Source organism: Streptopelia decaocto (assembly GCF_964273445.1).
Source record: "Streptopelia decaocto genome assembly, chromosome: 1".
Classification (NCBI taxonomy): Eukaryota; Metazoa; Chordata; class Aves; order Columbiformes; family Columbidae; genus Streptopelia; species Streptopelia decaocto.
This window is the reverse complement of record NC_138663.1, coordinates 24548917-24571163: the sequence shown is the minus strand read 5'-3', so window position 1 is coordinate 24571163 and position 22247 is coordinate 24548917. Positions and strand designations below refer to the sequence as shown.

The window sequence follows — 22247 nt, the reverse complement described above, 5'->3', positions numbered from 1 at the left end:
TTTATTACCAATCAAATCAGAGTAGGGTAATGAGAAAAAAACCCATATCCTAAAAACACCCTTCCTCACCCTTCCCTTCTTCTCAGGCTCAACTTCACTCCTGATTTCTCTGCCTCCTCCCCTCCTGCAGTGCAAGGGGATGGGGAATGGGGGTTGTGGTCAGTTCATCACACGTCTCTGCTGCGCCTTACTGCTCAGGGGGAGGACTCCTCACACTCTTCTCCCACTTTAGTGTAGGGTCCCTCCCATAAGAGACAGTCCTCCACAAACTTCTTCAACGTGGGTCCTTCCCACGGGCTGCAGTTCTTCACAAACTGCTCCACTGTGGGTCCCTTCCACAGGGTGCAGTCCTTCAAGAACAGACTGCTCCAGCATGGGTTCCCCACAAGGTCACAACTCCTGCCAGCAAACCTGCTCCAGCCTGGGCTCCTCTCTCCACAGGACCACAGGTCCTGCCAGGACCCTGCTCCAGCATGGGCTTCCCACAGGGTCACAGCCTCCTTCAGGCATCCACCTGCTCCGGCGTGGGGTCCTCCATGAGCTGCAGCTGGATCTCTTGCTCCATGGTGGACGCCCATGGGCTGCAGGGGGACAGCCAGCCTCACCATGGGCTGCACCACAGGCTGCAGGGGAATCTCTGCTCCAGCACTTGGTGCACCTCCTGCCCCTCCTTCTTCACTGACCACAGAGAAAAGAGGGCAGGCCCTGGCAGTTTCCCACTTATATATGGAGCATGGTGTTCATGGTATGGAATACTTCTGTTGGCCAGCCTGGGTCAGCTGTGTTGGCTCTGCTCCTCCCCAGCGCTATCCTGCATCTGCCGCTGGGCAGCTGGAAAGTCCTTCATCCCCTTTGCAATAGCCAAGATATCAATGAATTCTTATATTCTTTTCATATCAAATCCAAAACACTGGAAAGCTACTTGAAGAAAATGTTAACTTTATCCCAGGGTGAAAAGTTTCTAACTGCATGAAGAAAATTAACTCAATTTTAGTCAAACCAGCACACGCCCCTTGCTACGAAAACCTTAACATGCAAACCCAGTACAGTATGACAGTGGGGCATGCATTTTCAAGCCTCAAGGTTTCCCAAATGCATAATGAAACAAAACTGGTATCAGTCTTGCAAGAGACATGTCATCATACATTGTAAAATAAGATCATCACCCCAAAACAGATGTTCTTGCCAGGAGTGACACTAGATGAGGAGGGTTAATATCCCAACTCTGAACAGAGAACCTATTAATCATAAAGCCCTCATGCCACTGGTTTTCTGCCAGTGCTCCAAAGCCACAGTCTTCAGAAGTGCAAACATCACATCAGGGCAGAAATTCTGGTTGCTTTCAGTCAATGATTAGCATGCTGAGCACATAGGAGAAAGGAGAACAACCAGGATTTAGCCAGAACAATCAAAAAGATTAAGGTGATGAAAATTTAAAAAGATATGCCCTGGTGGCAGAAGGATTATGTTTATTACTAACTATCCAAATAGAGTAGAGATTACAATCACCTTTAATTATATCCTTCCTCCTCTCATCCCAATTTATTCCATGCCACACTTGTCTTGATCTGACAAGTCAGTATTCCCTTCTAACAGCGGTGGTTTTCACAAGTCCTTTAGGCAGACAGACTTACGAGAGAATATTCTGGGAGTTAATCATAGAATCACTGCAAAACTTAGGCTGGAAGGAACCTCTGGAGGTCATCTAGTTCAAACCCTGCTCAGTGTGTGTCCACTTAAAATCAAGTTGCTCAGATTATTACCCAGTCAAGTTTAAAATTTCTTTTAATATTAAGAGCTTGCTATGATTCATACTTCTCTGCAATAACAAAGGTGACAAATCTCTTAAGCAATGTAAAACAGTAATCAATGACAGAACACAGCATAGAAACTTCCTTATTTTAGAAATCTTGTATCTTTTTCTTGTAGCTACCATATTGCTCTTTATATTTGAGCTGATTAGGTATTATTTCTTTTTTTTAAAGGAGGAAGCAACTGATCAGGCATCAAGAATAATTGAATAAAATTGTCATGTACATTTTCAGCTGAATCCATATTCCTTTTGTAAAACTCTTCCACAGTTAATCTAGAACATAGGCTGGGATAAATGTGCATTTTTTTCTTCTCCATCTTTCCCTTTGTGGAACCAAGAAAACATCAGATAATTTCGTACTGGCAATTTCTTTTTTTCCTATTCAAAGCCAGACACTGGACAGGCATACATGTTATTTGCTCATAGCATCCAATTTTTTGAAAGGTAATTTCTTCCATCCTATTTTGTAAATTGCTCCAATCATGACAATCCAAAAAAGAAAGCCTTTCTGACATAGGACAATATGAAATCCATGATGGAATCTATAATTTAGAGATATAATGATGAACCTTAGAGCAAAGGATAATAATAATTATGCAACTCAATCAGACCTAGTTTATGAAAGCAGACACACTTTGTTTCCTGTTATGTCCCCACTGGCTTCCCTAAATTCCAAAATACTTATTAAAGGATTACGCTCACCTTCACCGAATTTTCTACATTGTCCACATTGACATAATTATGTCTGTAAGGCTTTAGCCTTTGAAATGGTCTTACTAATAATTCACAGAAGTTCTCTCGCATTCAGCCTCGCTTTTGTAAATGTTGCATAAAATATATTTATGTTCTACAAAAATAAGTCTCGATGCTAAAAGTAGGCTGAATATTTCTACTTTGTTATCTTCTGTGAGATCAACGCTGAATTTCACTGCACTTATCTGTAAGAAACGAATTCCAGAGTTGAAAGTCAAAAGAACAGGAGAAATCTATCAACTACAAGACATGGTTTAAGGAGTTAAATTCTAAAGATACTTTATACACAGAAGATATAACAGTAAGCATATGAATACCAAGCTAAGCATGGTTAGATCAGGCATTATGAAAGTGCAATCTCATCCCCCTGTAAAAATCCCAGGTGCAAAGATACTAATTTCAACAAAAAAGAGCACCCAGATAAACAAATGAAACCCCCCCACAACGTAAGGAGAGTTGGTCAGCTGGAATTAACGATCGGAGGATATTGCATAAAAATAACGTGAGCAGCATTTATTCTATTTGTAGAGTCTTCACTCAACTTCCCTGCTTCCTCTGGTCAGATATTTTATCAGACATTCTTCACAAACTTCTAATACATAATATCCCATTTTATAAGGTTAGGCAATCACTGGCAGTAAAATATGATAAACTTATTTGTCTTGTTTACATGAAGAATATCCTAGCTCCATTAAAATCTTCTCATCATGCAAGATATGATATTTTTCCTATGTCATAAATATATGACAAGAGAGTATCACTTGTAGTGATAAAAGATAGTGTATTCCTATCTTTTATCTTTAGGCATGATTATACATATCCAAAATGTGACACTTTTAAGAAATTACATTATTTAATATTCAGAATGAATAAAAATCAACGATAAGAAAACATATGGAGAGCAGACTCCACAAGACTGAAAACTAATGCACATCAGTAACATTTGAAAAATGAAATTAGCACTAGATTTTGCAAGATGACCCCCTGTGGCACCACAGCAACAAAGTTATGCAAAGCTCCATGCAACTGAAGGGGTCCTCTGAAGCCTCTGCTGACTGATCTCTGGCAGAAAAGGTCACAGGCTATGTTGGAGGGATTTTCACCAGCGCTAAAAGGCAGGAAACAGTTGGAAGGAATGAAGAAATATTTCACAGGCAGTAATAAAAAATTTATAGGGTTTGCATGTGAAACTGTATAACTAATTTGTCTGTAAAATTGCCCAAGACTTAAGCTCAATTAAACTATATTGTTCTACAGCATTTGAATTTTAGAATGACCATTAGCTACTCAGTAACATACACACAGACAGTGCTTTATTTAGTTTGTTAAGGAAATGAAGTACTTCAATATAAACTCACAGCATTATTATTCAAAGAGAGAGAAAGCAGAGAGGTGTTAAAAGTAATAAGAAACCAGAAGATATTTCTTACTGACCAACTGTCAGGATAAAACTGTGCTATCCTGTCTGTGACTCTGATTAGGTCTTTCCCTTTTAAGAAAGAACGTTGCTCCTAATTTCCTTATTACTCTTGTGGAAGCATTCAGGGATTCAGGGGAATATTTAAATAAATATTCATTAAAATAATTGAAAAAATATTCAGCATTTTGGAATAGTGGATAAATCCTGAAATAAGGCTCCACTTGATTCATGCTTCCATTAATGTCCATGCTAAAGTCACACCAGCTTGCACTCCACTTTGAAGAATTTGTCCGAGTATCTCTTTTTCTCCTTTTCACTGTCAAAGCTTTTCAAGCTTCTGACTAAGCAGCAGCATTGCACTGCATACACTGATGTTTCACAGATGAAAAAAACAGGTATAAATAATTCTTTATAGTGCTTCTTTTCACAAACGTAGCTACCAGTTCAAAATGATAAACCAACTACAGAAAATGTATGTGACAAGCATATGATTTGGAGCTCTTGCTGGCAGTCTCCCACAGCAGGCTGGTGGTAATCATTCAGTTTTCATCACTGTCTCATTCGGCACTTAGTATGAAAGCATTGCTACCCTTTTCTAGCTGCACGTCCTATATAAAATCTGAAGTTATGTTCCCATTTATCTGGGATTTGTCAGTGCAAATATATTACTGCTAGTGATGTGAAGAGCTGAGCTGAACTACTGTTCTTGAGTCTTTTTTTTTTCCCAATGATTTTTATGTTTTCTTCTCCAGCCTCATTGATTATTTTCCTTTGTATCAGAGTGACAGTACCAAAAATTACCCCAGTACGGAGCCATCTCCAGCAGCAGGTAAAGTAGACAGTAGCCTAGGGCAGCTGACAGATTGTTTTTCCTGGATCAGAAAAGCGATGGAGAAGCTGTGCTGGCCTAGCTGGTCACTGGCCTCTACATAGCATGACTTTGCCTATTGCTGTCAAAGGACTGAGGGGGAAAGGAGGCATCTCTCTTCCCAGTAGTGGTACCATTACTAACATTAACAGGAGGAGAGAACCTCTTCTCACATCTCCTCTTTGCAGAACATCCAACCCTTTGCCCAGTGACTGACCCTCACCATCACCCTGGCAAGTCCCTATCAGAAAAAAGTGATGAGTGCTGGAAGAAGCAGGGGGGCAAGAGGAGGCAGGTGACTGCATGGAGCAAGGGTTGTGTTCATCAGAAAAGTAAGAAAGATCTTAGAAGGACTGGGCACAGGTTGAGATAGGAGAGAGAAAAGAGACAAACCTTAAGTCTTCTGAGACATGGGGATTCCGCCCTGCCTATGAAGTATTTCCTAGGCTCTCTTCTATCAGCACAATTTTCTGGTTAGACTCTGCCAAGCCCTCTTAGTTCCCGCTGCCACCCACCAAAAAAAAGCAATATTGCTACTGTCAGGAAAACCTGATTTGGCTCGAACAGAAAAATTAAACAGTGGAATAAAGGATCTCCCATTCCATAGGCAGCTGTCTGCATCTTCCTTACTGTTTGCCTGTGATTACCTAATTTCATGCTTGTCTAATTTAATACCCTCTTCCATTGCCTCAAACTATGTCTCCATATGCTCATAAACTGCATGTCTCTATATGCTCATAATCATACTGTGTGCCAATGTCTCATAATAACTCTTGCCAGAAATGGAACAACTCAGAAGAGCACAAGAACCAGACAGGCTTTAGAGTTCCATCAGCCATGTCCCTTCAAATTACACTGCTTTGTAGGACAGCAGGTTCAGGGCATCTCTCAATCATCCACTTTCTAAAAATGCATCATTTTTTTCCATACAAATCCATGTGAATTTGGTTTAGACAACATAACTTGTATGGAATAGCCTATAACCTGTCTTATTCCCATATTCAATTAACTCATACCTATTGAGCCTGAAATCCACTAAATCAGTTTACAAGCCCAGAGCAGATCCTAACATTAGCCCTTTTCCTAGAAACACTCTAGTGGTTCTCCTGTTGACTCCATCAATTCTGGAAGTTCCGTTTCATAAATTTTCTACTTCGAAAGGCAGAAAAATCAACTAATCTGTTACTAACTTTTACGGTATGTATGTATACAATGTATACCTTCTGATTGGTTTTATAACCTCTACCTTAACCTGCAGCCCTTTGTGTGTAATAGGTAAACCATGAACGGACCATGGACCATCTCCAGCATGTTTTGCTCACCATATCTGGAAACAGCTACAGAGAAACAAAACCCTCAGCATTTACAAACTTTTCTGGAAGGAGAATGAATGTGCCTGATATTCAATAATTTGTGTATTCTAGCTGATTTAGGTAGATTCGAAGACCTATACCAATGACATCAAGGGTTAATCAAGCATTTAAAACAGAAGCTAACAAGTTCAAGGGTGAAGAAAAAGAGAGGCACACCATCAGGAGAAATGGGAACCTTGACTGTGACAGCCAGCAAAGGCTAGAGGCACTTGTTACAGGAAACAGTGTGAGAGCGATTCTTGAGTTTGAAGAGACAGCACAGTTTGGAGATGTGCTCTCCATGAGAAAGCCTTGTGACTCTCATGGGACCCTGAGCCACCAGAGAATGCACCAACAGTTCCACAAATTAGGAGGTGATGTTGTATGCCCACTTATGACCTCATTTCAATGCATGTATCTGTGTGTCTTTTACACCATCATTGCTTTTGGACGTTCCTCACATACTACATGCAAGTGATAAGACTGAGCATTCCTACGCCCTGGAGAAGGAACACAGCCAGGGACTGTGACAAAGTGAATTTTACATCTTGTCCCACATACTTATGAGTTCTGCAAAGCTGTCTGAATATGTTACTGCAGTAGGCTGCTGGCTTACTTGCCAATGAAATTTGCTGCAACTAGGAGAAAGTCCACAAAATTAGATCGCCTCCTCCCAACCCCAGAAGAAACAGATAAAACTCTGTCCTTATAATTTTGTCTAACAGCAGTCCGTATTTGTGGTCTGAATGGAACAGAAACTACCATGCCAACTCTGTTGAAGACGTTTTCTCAGATACTGTAACAACTGCAATTTTTAAATTGTTTTTCACAAGGCACACTATGGTGCCAGTAAAACCCCAACACGCTATCTGGAAAGTTATCTACAAAAGATTCCAAATGACATTTTAACAGAGAGAAAAGTGTCTGAAGTCAGCGTGTAAGGTCAAACAAATCAACCAAAAACCACACTTAATTTTCTTCCTCTCTGCCACTCTGAGTGGTTCAACTACAGATGGCATGATGTTTTCCCTCTCCAAGTCAGTTTGCTGACTGCCTCCCTCAAAATTAATTGAAAGAAGTGGATCCTATAATTTAAAAAGAAATAGGCTCAGCAGGTGAGTAAGCTTTGTCAAGATTGATTACTGAGTATTGATTTTCCACCAATTGTACAAGTTACACTCCACAAGGCCACCTGCACATTAACCTAGAATACATAAAATTACCTCAGGCTAACATCTATCGAGAAGTTTGTATTTTCAGAGGATGAAGGTAAGAACACAATGCTGCAGTCTCTAGCTCTCAATGGCACTTATTTGGACAGCATACACACTTCGTACTTACTTTGCCATAAGTAACTATTACTTGTATTTTCATTTTTCAGAAAGTATTTAAGATAGCTACCCAGTAAAAAAAAAGCTTCATGTAACCTAGGGCTAAACTGATAGTAAAAACTGTAAAGATACTTAGTTAGGTTATCCTATGATATGAAGGAAAGAGATGCTGGATGCAGCGACAGCAGAGCAGCTTACTGTGGCCTGGAAGCTTCTGCTTGGTCTGTCTGAAGCTTCTCACCCCCTTCGACTTCCATGGTGCAGTAGACAATTCGATTGGGAGCAACTGACTTTAAACCTTGTACCTCCATTATAACAATCTGAGGAAAAGAAAGCAAATAGTTTATCCTTCCAAAAACATTACACAGCACAGCTATTACAGTACCAAGCTCCACACTGGTTAAAAAAAAAAAAAAAAAAAAAAAAAGAAAAAGAAAAAAATCCCTAAACCTCACTCATATTTTCACAGAGAGGAGTTTTGATTTTGCCTTCTTTTTCCACTTTCAACAACATATAGTAGGAATTGAAATTTTTCCTCCGTTTCTACTTGGACAACAACCAAAAACTCACTCCAAACATAATTTAAATGCTGTTGGTTGAATTGGAGACTAACATCTAAATATAATTCTAAATCTTAATATGTGAGGAAATGTATCTTTTAAGCAGTCATCTAAATAAGTATTTATAGAAGGAATAGGCTACTAAGTCAGGCTCTAAACAAGTAAGTACACTGATCACACCTTGAAAGGGTAACCCAGCGCTGTGACTCTGGAGGCTGCAACCCTTGAATCTCAGAAGTGACTTGGTATTGGGCTGAGCAGGGGGCAGGTCAGAGCATCCCTATCAGCCTCTGTAATTTTTCCCCACTCTCTATCCCTTTTCCTTCTCCCATCTCAGTACTTGCAGTCAGGTTCAGCATACATATGAGGATGGGGGTGAAGAGAAAGGGAAAAAAACACGTGTACCAGCTGTGCCCTGAGAAATTCCTTCACCAGGGAAATTCTGAGCTTGGCAGATCCCAAAGGCTTTCAGCTCCTCTAAACTACTCAGTTATAGCTCCAAAGAGCCAAATGCATAGTCCTACTTCAAATGTTCTCCGTCTTTTCTAAATCTTACGGTTTGTCACAGTGTGAAATTATTGGAATTTTTACACTTCAGATATTTCTAATTCAGAAAAGATTGAGAAGAAAGTTAGGTTTCCTTGCTTGCTTTGGAAAAGCTGCTTTCCTTTCCAGACCCATTTCAGCCTATGAGAAGAAACTGGGTAACATGTAGTCCATTTAATCAGTGGAGAAGCTGTCCTCAACTGAACTATATACCAAAACCAATATTTGTTTGATTGTTTTAAAGGTGACAAAAGTATTGACTACTTTTGGTTTCATTAGTTCAGTAAGCAGCTACTATAATATTTTACTGTTAAACTGTTTACATATTTGCCAATTTATTTCAATTCAAGTATGTTAAGCCAGACTTTGCCCCTAGCTGTAAAATCCTTTGTACTTTAGAACTCCCAGAACCTTAGTAATAGACATGTCTTGTAAAATTGCTAGCTTGGTGATATTACAGTGAGATGACAGTCGTTGATCATTTAGAACATTTTTACACTACTCATAAATTATCAGCTGCCTATTATGCTTTATAAATAATAACAACAATTCAGGAAGAATGACATAATCATCTCTCTTTTCTGTCTTTTGTGGTTCAGGAATTCAAGCAGTTATCAAAGTGATCAATGATCACTGAGAGACGGCACTACATATCCTTCTAGCTAATACTGCCTATATGGTCTTTCCACACACCAAACCTACGTCCTTGCTGACTGCAGACTTCATGTTTATTCATTTTTATGTTGATACTGCTTTTACTTGAATTTCTAGTTTAATTGCACACTACATTTGCCTATGGTAGCAATTTTGGATTCTGGTAACGGAGAAGAGTTGCATTTCATTAGGCAGGAAACTGTCACTAGCTGATTTACTAGCTCATTAGCTGATAAACAGCTTCCTAAACATTGCTTGTCTAATTCTAAAACTTTCCAACAGCTGAAGAACACAAGTGATTAAGTCTTCTATTACACTGATATTTTATTTATTTTACAAATTTCTACAAACAGGCTATTTGAGGAAACATCCAACTTGCAAAACTGGCCACTGTTGCTTGCAGTGATGTGCAGGGGTATCTCTTAGTCAACATGGCCCATTCCCACCAGAACATTATAAATGTTAATCACATCTTTTGTTGTTCTGTCTTAACAACAACATGCAGTGGCAGCATAAACCCTGGCCACTTCCCCTCTCCTGCCACCCCCCCCAAATATTTTCATCAAGTTCTCATGCTCTGTCCTAGTGTTTAGACATGTTATAGATTTCCTGTTCGGTCATGTGTCTGTAGAGCAGCCCTCAGCGAGGAATTTGCTGGTAACCCTATAATTTAGTTAAGTCACACCACGAGAGACATGACAAAGATGTGTTCACATGTTATTCAAGAAATGTGATGTGCACATATGACCTCACATGTTCAAAAAATAAAGTATGTTGTCTCCAAGAAAATGCAATCAGCTTTTCTTATTTAAATGTCCAATTGAATAGAAAACAGCAGTTCTTCCATGTTTCAGGCTAAATGAGTTTCAGTTCAGCTGTTTTCTTTTGCCCTTATATCCTCTGAGATTTAGCTTCCCAAGAGTAAGACGCACATACTTGTCCACCAAGAAACTCAACTTATGTGATTAACACCATGTTTAAAATGAAAATTCGCCCTACTAAAAACTGCTACATGTAGAGCAACACACTAATTCTTTGCCTTACACAGAATGAACTGTAAATCAGTAACCTTGCAGAACATCTGTGTGTTTTCCTCATCAGTGATGGGGGAAAAAAAAAAGCAAAAGAGAGAAGTTCAACAGACCTAGTAGTCTACACTTCTGGTGTGAGGGGAAGGGCTGTAAACAAAGCAGAACTGTTTCAGATTTATCAGAAAGTATATCTCCTGTCAGTTTTCATTTTGTGGTTGTTACAATCTTTTACTATGCTTTTCCCCCAAAATATCACATCATTTTTACTACATACTTAATATTTCTCTCTAGAGGCACAGAGAAAGCTTTTCTTCTTCTTACATCCCACACCAAGAAAACTTTCTCAAAGACAGGAAACATTATTAACAAACTTTTTCAGGTCCTTTTTAGGTGCTTCAGAACTACGCTTTCTTATTGCTATTTATGGACTACTCCAGGCTTGGTATTCCATTTGAGGAAGACACAGCACACACGCTGGAGAGGCACAGGATGTATAAAACTACTTTATCATATACTTCAGTACTGAGGCCTGCACTCCAGTTTGACATGCTTGATGAAATAATACTTTTCAGTGTACAGAATGATGGATCTTAATACTCTTTGAAAGTTGATGCTGAGCTTTTACATTATTAGCTAGTAATATTAAAATTGCACACAGTGGGATAAGCCATTTCTCTGTTCCTGATAACAACAGTATTTCATTATTACCTTCAAAAGTATACTTAAGTATTTAACGTACTGGAATTCATTTGAAGTTACATTTGTGTGGGAGATTCAACTGCCCACATTGCTGTGTGGGTCCAAATGCAACCACTGCTGCAAGAGGAAAATGCATCATATAACTGTATTCTAACTCCTAATTATTGAAGAGACAAAGGATCATTTACTTATTTTACATAAAATTTTAAAATTACCAAGGAAGGACTAATAACAGAAAAAGTATCAAGCTATAGATTTTCTAGTAATTTAAACTCTCAACAAGTTTTCTCTGAAATACGTGATTACCTCTAATGTGAAGGAGAGGACCACATCAGACTTTGACAGCTGAACCTCATTTTCATCTCCTATGTCCAAGAATGCAGAATTCTGTGATCGCTTTAACTTCTGCAGTTTAAATTCCGGCCCACCTTTAGACACTGGAAGACTTTCCAAATTTGCCATCAGCAAATTCACCGAAGACCGCAACTCTTCTATGTACATGTTCTCCATTTCTCTTGTTATGAATTTTGGGAATTTTCTTTCCTTGGAAGATATATTTTAAAAGTTAGAGAGGAAAATAAATCATCCCACATTATACGTTACATTAATTTACAGATTTGCTCTCAGTTAAGAGATATTTAATGAAAATAAAAGTCCTAAATCCAGTGTCTATTTTTATATCTTCAAAACAGTAATAGGAAGGCTAATCCCATTCCATACAGTTAAGTTTGACTAGAAATGTAATTTGAATTGAGAATTCCATCTTATTCCTTAAATACAGTAGACAAAATATGTCTTTGAGCATGACAAAACAAATAAAGGGGCATCTACAGAATCACAGAATCTCTTGCCACCCCCTCCCCCCCGAATCATCTAACCATAAACCCAAGCTGAATATGTACACCTTAGGTATTTCTAATACTCATGTTTTAAGTGTATCCACTGACAATATATCTTGAATGTTACCTTAAAATATTTCATAAATTGACAAAATTAACTTTACACTAACAATTTTGTTACTTCATCTATTTCCCATGATAAGCCAATGACATTCATGCTTCTAACATAAAGCTGTTAAACTACAAACATGACATGAAATTCCTGTCATTGTTTATTTCTAATAACAGGTCATTCATTTTCAAAGTAATACTGAATTATTAAACGTAATTATTTTAAACGTGTTAGAGAGAACTTAAAAGTAACTTTTTTCCTCTGTAGGAGTTAGATAATAGTGTTTAAATATTGTGTTTATAACAAAGAGGGAATATATGAACATGTATAATGCATACACGAACACACACAGAGCCAATTTTTCGCACAGTTTCTCCTCTGATGTTGAATATAGGGCAGTTTGGAAAAATATATCATTTAAGATTAAACAAAAATGCAAATTCTTCTAAAATATATGTTTTACATATAAATGAGAAACAAACACTGCTCCCCAGGAATTATCTGCAAAGGTAGGCACCTTGCTCCTAAATCAGACATTTTTTACTGTTAGGTGTTACAAAGAGTATCATAAAATCTTTTACATTAAAACCTTTACAGTTGATTTTGTTTCAATAATGGAGAGCAAGCAAGTTGACTGTGACCCAAAATACCTGCAGCAAGCCCAGTGGTCTGGCTCATTACAGCACTGCAAAGCCAGTACAGTACAGATTGGAAAAAAAAAAAAAAAGAAAAAAATGATCAAGAAAAAGTCATTTACAGTTAGAAACTACAAACACAGGGTAAGGTCCAAGGTACTCTACACAAAAAATCCCCACTTTAGAGTGTTTTTCAAACCACGCGTTATCCTGTGAGGATCATTCAAATAATAATATGCCAATACAGAAGACCGAGAAGACAGGCTGTTATTATGCAGTTAAAAGATCTTTCTTCTTGGTAAGAAGATTTTTCCACTCCAATGTAAAAACTGAGGAAAATTTTTACAATGCCTTTTGCTGTGTATTTTTTATGACTATAATCTTCCATGATTTAAGACAGCGCTATCGGAATATAAGGAAGCCTTTATTTCTGTAAAACTTGAATGTTTGTAGCCTCTTCTCTCCCTCCCAAAACAAGGGTGAAGATCCTCCATGAAAACTCTAAGGTCTACGAATTTCCCTTCTCCCACTCCCCCTAACCTTTTATTTGCTTTTTTAAGATGGTGAATTTGTAGCAAACTGCTATAGCACATAACATTTAAAACAAGTTAGATACACAACAAGAACAGTGAGGTTTCTCCACTATTTTTTTAGTGCATAAGCACAATCAATGTAATTACATTGATTTGAAAAGCCCAGATCATCTGAAGAACACATATCCCTGCACAACACTGGAGTTCTGGGAAATCTGATTGCAACATACTGGGACACATCGCGAAACAGACCCTGGGGACAGATGCGAGACACTGAACAAGCTGATGTACACACGAGCCTTTAGGTCTGGATTCTGAGAGTGCTAAAATGGATTTCCAGGATGCATTTCTCAAGGACAAAAGGCACCAAGTAGTGTCTTCATAGGATCACATAAAAATTTATCTTAGAAAAGCAGAGCATCAGTTACAATAGGTAGAAAATCCCATTAGATCACACACACGTTGAATTCAACTACTTTAAATTTAGTCATTTGAAGAAACAGATGGGCAAATAGATGTGAAAATTCCTCATCAATTTTATTCTTCGTAGATGAGTATATTTCTAAAGATCTTGCCTCCATTAAATAGGCTAAATTATCATCTAAAATGAACTTCTCATTTATAATTGACAACTTGTAAAACCTGCAAGTTTTTACAGGAACCAGGAATGAGACCTCAACAGAAACAAAAAAGCTATATGGAGAAATTTCTCTTGAGCTGGGCTGATCTTTTGAGACTGCAGTTTAATAATTCTCTTACAGGTAGGTAATTACTGAAAACTCTTTACCAACAAAGAAGCCAGAATACATAATCCAGTATCAAAACACTTTTAACCTTGCTTTTGAACTCTAAGAACAAAGTTCCTGTTTTGCAGCATTTTATCGCTTAGGCTTAAATGATCTCAACAATTCTCACAGTTGCCAGAATTACGACTAACTCTCAAAGTACCTTACAAAAAACCCCTTCATTTTAAGTACTTTAAAAGAGATGTATGAAAACTCTGATTTCTGACTTGGATGTACCAGGAAGGACATGGAGTTCCTTATTCTGTGCAAAGCTGTGTAGCTGACACTGTGGCAACCATAAGAATTTTTCGGTAATGGAAAAAAAAAAAGTTTTCCTTAAAAAATCTACAGATGTGCAGTGTATGCACATTAGAGACAGAATGAACAAGGTTCACGTGGTTTAAATAGTGCTCATAATTTTCACTTGCTTTAAAATGAATTTGAAATTTTTATAGATGGCATTTTGCTTTTTAAGAAGATCACACCTCCAAGTTGCTATTTATGAACTTAATAGACCCAAATGATATATTTTCCTTTTAAATAAAGAGGCAAATCTTAACTGTGTTACAGTTACTCTGATATTAATATAATATACTTATTTCTGCACACACACAGTATAACATATATGCTTCCAATGTTTTTTAACTTTTGGAGCTAAAGGCAAGAAGGCAACAAAGCAAACAGGATTATTGGACAACTTTGATTATAAGCCTAGGCTTCACAGGAGATTGAAGAGGCCTGAGCTTGCCTTTCTGTGAAAAACGAGTCTTTCTCCAAAATTTAATAAGATATGACCAGGGACAATACCAATCCCACTTGTGATATGTAATATAGAAGGACATAACTCGATCCACTGAAATAAAATACAAGCTATAGGAGAGAAAAATAGGCTTGGCTTTCTAAAATGTACAAAAAAATGTATCGTTTACCCAGTCACCATTAATTTGACCTACAAGACTCACTCATAGTTTTGTTACTTGCAATACTGATATAGCCATTATGAACTTAATCTATTAGTGTAAACTATACTATATATACTAAAAAAGTATGTCACATATAACCTGTAGTAAAACATAAACATCATGGTTATACTCTAGGCAGAGCATAATGCACTTCTGTATGTAAAAAAATGACTTATTTTAGTTCCAAAAGGCATGATTCAAAATAGATAAATAACATACCCTTTGCTTAAACCACTGGGCTTGCTGATGAAGGAAAGGCAGGGTCACACAGCACACGACTTCCCAAAACCAAGTTTTGCTTTCTGCCTACCCCTGTTGACACAGATACTCCAGAGCAGAAAAAATGCATCTGCCAGACTGTTTTCAGATCATCATCTGCTTAATTGTAGCATCAAAAACTGCGAACACACACACACACACACACACACACACACACACACACACACGCACACACGCACACACGCACACACGCACACACGCACACACGCACACACGCACGCACACACGCACGCACACACGCACGCACACACCCCCCCCCAATATATATTGTTCCCCTCAGTCTCATATGAAGATACATTCTTGGTACATGAAAGCAACCACTTACCCTTGACATTTGTTCTGCCAATTGCAGTCGTCCATCTAGTTCACGTCTGATCTGGGCTGCTTGCTCATCTCCATTATCCAACTTGGACAGAGAACAAAAATAAAGCTAACTGTGAGAAACACACACCATGTTTTAGCTTTACAGCAAACAACATAGTTAAAATCCAAACAGAAATGAATTGCATCCTTTTCGTCTTAAAATCAGTGAAACACTAAGCAAAAACATGGCTTTGAGTCTTACCAATATGAAAGAAATGCAATGGTCACCAGTTACCCCTGGCAGTAAGGGTCTCCGAAGGGTAGTCAGCATTCCCTTGAATTTTTAATACTCAGGCTAAACAGAAGAAGCATTATTTACTTATGTAAATAGCAGCTGAAAACATTTCTCCATGAAGCAGAAAACTGGACTCACAGACTGGCTTAGAAAATGTTTGCAAGGAAATCTGCTCTTTGGTGCCATGAGTTCCTGTATAAGAATATATAGGTATAGGGAAAGAAAACTGTGTGGCTATGCATTCTAAGTATGGTATTATTTCACTCAAATAGCTGTTTTCCCAAAATACTGGCCAACTGCTCACATCATGGCGCATTCAGTTTCCGAGCCTCCAATATTTTCATACCTAGGGAACAGTCATGACTAAACTAAACAGGAAGGACTCATCTCTCTTCACCTCAACAGAACAGCTGGGTTTCACCAGATAACAGACTCCCCAGCTCATTTTTCACCTGTTTACTTGTTAAGGGCAGTGGGTGGGGAGTATAGGTGAAGTGGGGCTTCACCTTAACGCACCGATCTGTGTGGCTGGTTGAGAGGAGGACGGGTGATGCTCCAGGAAATATCGGGCACAACTTGCCTTCTTACCTGAATAAATGCCAACTGAGGACAGAGTCCCAGCGGACAGCTCTCTGTCCCCAGGGCTAACCACACACATGATGCAACAGGCTTGTATGACCCCAGTGCATTTAGTACACAGATAAGGTTTAAGGATACCTGAATTGCTCATCACTAAAAAAACACCTTAAACTGATTAGGGATGTAAATTGGCAAAAAATGGCTCTCTAATTAAATGAGATCTTCGGCTAAAGAACATACAATTATTCACTATTCAGTGCATCAGACCAAACACATAAAACTGTCTCCTTTGCAATGCTTCTCAACTAAATCCAGCAGATGTTATTGAACCAAGGCTCTCATAAAAACTAGGCATTTTTTCTTTCAAAACACAATTGTTTTAAAGGAATAATCTAAAATATACTATTCGGTGTTTACAGGTCAATTACAGCATTATCCATAATGCAAATCTGGCCACATTTAGCAAAAGGATGAAAAGTTTTCCTCTGCTACTATGGAAGCAATGACAGAGCATGCAATTGCAACCTGTCACCTGTGCCACCTGGCGTCACACAAGATCCTTGCAGGAACTGATCCAGGCTGCCAGAAAATAAGAGAACAAAACCTGATCGGTGCCCCCAAAAGAGGCTCAAATTTAAACTAAAGAGAAAATGGATTATGGTCCAGACTGGAAGGGTTCTCCTGTTAAATGTGTCTGTAAATTTGCTCCCAGTTTGACTGTGAGCATAAATGGCAAGAGTGTTCTTGGCAAAAGCAAATATTTTAGGGTTTCAGAATACAGTTACAGTATTTCACATAAAGTGCCAAATTTATATTATTCCATTTCTTAACAGAGTAAGAGACCTGTTAGTGTACTTGTCACCGAGAATATTTCCAACTTCTATTTTCCTTTGTATTATAACCACATAATTTTTGTAATTATTTTTCTTTAATCAGCATTAAATATGTCCAATATGAGAAACAATTTTGTTTTCCTTTTTGAGTTAAGAGAAGGTCAACATTATTTTTAAAATATATCCCATTACAGGCAATTGCTTGAAAAATATCTGCTTGAACGTAATTCTAATGACTGAATTTTTATTTCTACAAAAAGGAGGGAATGGGAGATCACAATGAAACTAAAAATTTTCCTGTGTCAACATTTAACTTAAATCACTGCTTCTATTATTAACTCATTTGAAGAGGCAAACGCTTTTGTTTAAAGACTATTTCAATATTTTTCCATTTAAAAACACAGGAAACGAACATTTAAGTTAATGAAGGTGTAAGCTGTTTGTAAACCTTAGCGTTCTTTCCTTAACTATACATTGCTTCCCATTATCTGTTTATACTTGAGTACTTAAAAATGTGTTGATCTCCCTACTCACTTATTTTTAAACTTCAGTCTTCTTCCTGAAATACTTACACATTTTAATAGTTTTGTTAATGTATGTAACGATGTTTTGTAAGGTATAGAAAGATGCTGAAGAGGTGAAACACTGAAGAACACTGCTTTACTTATAGAAAGGAGCCAAGGTAAGAATGACTGGTAGGTCATTCTAATAAGAAGTTGTTGATATTAGAATTTTTGCAGTATGCAAAATGAAGTGACAATGAGAAAAACAGTAACTTGGTATCACGTTCTATGCAAGGTCATTCTACCTGTTTTTATTCTAAAGTCAACAAATTGCATGAAAAACAACTTTGGAAGCAAAGCACTCAGCGATTATGAATGTGCAATCAATCGTACTGTATGTATCTCTTGAATCTGGAGTGACAACAACAGTAAGACTCAATAGCTTCTGAAAATAAACATGGCATTTGGAATTTGTGAGTTGTGTCCACTTTTTTACACAGGGAAGACACTTAACCCACTGTATGGGTGGGAAGTGGTGACAAGGGTTAACATTAAGTGTATGTTTTTCATTAATTCCTTATTCATGGATCAAATCCTTACCCAAGACATACACAGTTATCACAACCACTGTAATAATTGCCAAACTGTAAATAAAAACTAGAAAAGCATACAACGCTGTGAACAGAAATTAATATAAATCACAGTATCACAGTATGTTTGGGATTGGAAGGGACCTCAAGAGATGTATGTAACACTAGAGAATAGCAACTCAGATTTTTAGTATTGCAACTCAAATCCAGTTAAAAAAATAATCAGTAATTGCTAAGTAAAGGTTCCATTTAATAAAAACTTTACAGCTTTCTACAATGGTAGTAATTATACAGCATGGCTCTTTATTGACTACAGCAACAACAGGGATGCTCCTTAAACCACACATAACCACTTAGTATTTTAAGCAGCAGGGGACCTCACTACTGAAGACTCTACAGACACCAAAGACCCATTTTTAGTGCAAAATACATTAGAAGTCCTGACCAAGCAAACCAGTGTTTCCCCTAAATGCCTTATATCTGGCCCCTGAAACTTATAACAGTGAGGCAGAGACTGACTCCTCCTTTGAGAGTTAATTCCCAGCAAGAAAATGAGTAAGACAGCTCTGTCACTTGTGCCCTTTCTTTTTGTAAAGATGATTGTTTGGATTTTAAAAGCTTCTTCAGAAAACTCAGTAGCTATGAATGACTACGCTTGAGTGAATAACAAGCTACTTTTTATTGAAAAGAAAAAAAAAGTGGTAGCTCATCATCCTTTTTTTCCCCCAATGCTGTTAAAAAACAGCTTTCTAAAATAAACCTGCCACCATTAGACATCAAGCTATTCATTCAAAAACATTTGTATTCATTAATACTTGAAGTTGCCTTTATTTTTTTTCACTCTGAAAAGGGCAATCATTCTTATTACAAACTTCTTTATTATTAGAGATGAAGTGGGAATGTCCTCAATATGCAAGTTGCCCAACAATTCTTATTAGAGCATGTTTTCAGTTGCTCATGTGTCAACTTCTAAATGACAGACTGAAGTTTTCTGTTCCAAATTTCTCCTTTAAGAATTTCAACCAAAACACTCCGTTGCTTCTGAAGAGGCCAGGGAAGACAACACACAGCTTTATTCACAATAAGAAAAATGGTGACCATCTCGTCAAAGAGCTCTAGCACCGTCTTGCTTTGAAGCAAGGATCCGAGATTTAGCAGGGCCCCATCTGGGAAAAATCAGCTCAACTCTGGCCAAGTTCCGAACCTTTGGAAAATGAACTTTGCAGCAATCAGGCTGCAAAATGCCACAACGAGAGGCTAAATCAGATTCTGCACTCATTCATCTTGAGGCCATGCTGCTCGCTGTCTTGAATACGCACAGAGTTTATGCACCTCTGATTATTTGCTCATTTAAGAAAGATTGTAAACTTGTCAGAGTTAAAAATCACTATTTGGATCACCAGCATGATATCTTGCTTGACAAACTGTTCTTTAATTTGCATTCCTAAACAGCACAGAACAGAAATACATTTGATTGAATTTATGTTTACATATTTTAAAACATCGGAAAAAAATGAATAATTTGTGTTTCTCATTTGAATAATGAGGTTTTTTAAAAATATATATTACTTTAAAGCCTGTAAAATGCTTGCTTCTTTCAGTGCAAAAGAGAAATGGTACACTGGCAAAATATGTGGTTAATGTGAAAGAGCAACTTCAGGCAAAATAGGGACTAATACTGTCAAAGAGGTACTTCACGAAAGCCCATGGCCCTCATTTGGACTCCTCTATCTACAGAGTAAATCAGATGTCCTTCACCCAAGGAACAAGACCAGAGTGAGTATGGATGAGTACTGACCTGCTGCAAGTTACTGTTCTCTACATTCACAAGTGCTCAAACTGACAGTTCCTCCAAGAGACTATTTTATTAATGTTCAGGTAGTTTACCTGCAGCCTTCTAATTCAGAGTAACATCAATGTGTACACTTACCTGCCCATAGTGATATAAATTTCTCTGCACTTAATGACTAAATTGATAGTACACATATCTTTGGACTTGCTCTTATCTCTGCAACACAAAATTCAAAGTCTTTTCACCCCGCCTGACGATAATGTTCATATTTTCTTTATAGCCTTATTTTGCCACATGTAACCAAGTCTGGGTCCTGCTGAGCTGACAGGATATTTGTGGATGCCCATGTGTGGTGACCTGCAGGTTCCCTCCCTGACTGCTGACTGACAGCCAAGGCGAAAGCTGTCAACATACCAAAAGGAGTAAAGGTCCTGGATTAAAAGTGTTGTGATTACATAATGATGAAAAAATGGATTTCTGGAAGCAACTGATGGCACTCAGCAGCAAGGCTGGAAGAGAAAGCCAATGCCAGATAAGTCCTAGTGCTTAATTTTAGTTGTCAATCAAGTAAGCAGTAAGTAGGCAACAGCTGTAGCAGATGCAAATACTGGTGTTTTTCAGACCATTGTCCTTACTACTCTTATCTCTCACTCTAAAACAATGATTTTTGCACAATCTCAGACATGAGAGGTTTTGTTCTCTGAAATATTTTTATAATGTTCTGGACCTGCTTATGGGAATTCAATGATGATTTGTGTATGCATGACTGATTAAGGTGGCAGGAGAGATCTTCTATACTAGTTGTTTGTACTAATTAAATATGCTGATTATATATTAATTTGTAAAAGATGGTTGTAATAAAAATAATAGAAACCAAGCAAAATCTGAAGATTATATTAATCAATTCAATGCAATAGAACAACTTAAAAGTTCAAAAACCAAAACTGATTGTGAAAACACAATTTTAAAATCTTGGACCTTTTTAATCAGCCATTGGATGGACACTGTGGCAGTTTTCAAATAATCAAAGCTGAGAATTTGGTATGGCATTGCCTTACACTCAAGCTTTGAAAACATTTGAAGAGCAGTTTTGAGTGTTTCAGTACCAGCTGAGAAATTGTTTCTCACAATTAGATCTCAGTTTATTCAGGGACTACCAATTTCGAAAACTCCAAGAAAAACTTCAATAAGACATAAAAATAAACATGAAAGAAAGTACATACTTCAAGTATTCAAGTCGATCACAATGTATGTAAGGGGAATAGTTAAAAATTTGTATGAAGCCCACTCCACTCAAAATTTAACATGAAATACATGCACATAGCTCAAACTTTCACTGTACTTATGTATTAATGAGAAAATCTCTAGCAAGAAACAGTTTATTTTACATTGCAATGTGCAGATGTACAATTTAACTTCAATGACCATCTCCCTAAGTATCATACTTCATATTTGACTGCTATTGACCTCTTAGAGAAACCATAACACGTTAAATGCCTTTTATTAATTGCTAACTTCATAAAACTTGCCAAACAACCTTAGCCAAAATATGTCCCCAACAGCAGAGAATAATCCAATCTTTAATAAGAGATTGAAAGGATTATTCAAATGGAATACATATCTTCTATTTAACATTATCATTATTAAAGACTTTTTTAAAAAAAATTACAGTTCAAAATTTGTCCTAGCCACATTAAAATGTAGTCTTCAATATTTTTTGCACACTTTAATCTACTGACTTAAGCTATAATTTTGTGAACAGGACACTTGGGAAAGTAACGCAAATGTATTTTTGCACAATAAAGACTGAGACTTTTGTTTGCCTATTTGGATCTGAACACACCCCTGCACTCTTTTTATCTACATGGGCTGAGGACAGAGTAGAGCATCCCAACAAGGATTTTCACTGATCTATATGCATGGTCTTCTGTACAACACACTCTCTGTTAAATCTCCTACGAACATCCTTGAGTGGCCCAGTTTCTATTGGTGTGGCATTTGGTGAGAGAAGGTTCATATTCACCCTGGCCACTGCCATCATAACTTTGTAAACTCCAACCATACTCCCCCTCATCAGCCTTCTCACCTCCAGACTGAAAAGCTCCAGCCCTTTCAATTTCTCCTCCACAGGCATCTGTTCCATGATTTTCAATGCCACCCTCTGTCCTCATTGACCTCTG

At 37.6% G+C, this 22247-nt stretch overlaps 1 protein-coding gene across 3 annotated transcripts in view; it reads right to left on the bottom strand.

Moving 5' to 3' along the window:
* The window catches only part of CADPS2 (calcium dependent secretion activator 2), a gene marked incomplete at its 5' end in the record, with an annotated part of 304710 nt that overhangs the window by 161602 nt on the left and 120861 nt on the right, over positions 1 to 22247 (bottom strand). For all 3 annotated transcript variants that reach the window (XM_082042913.1, XM_082042914.1, XM_082042915.1), the window contains 3 exons: positions 7736 to 7857; positions 11334 to 11570; positions 15498 to 15578. In XM_082042913.1, coding sequence (XP_081899039.1) covers positions 7736 to 7857; positions 11334 to 11570; positions 15498 to 15578 — 440 coding nt within the window. The remainder of the gene's footprint in view (positions 1 to 7735; positions 7858 to 11333; positions 11571 to 15497; positions 15579 to 22247) is intronic.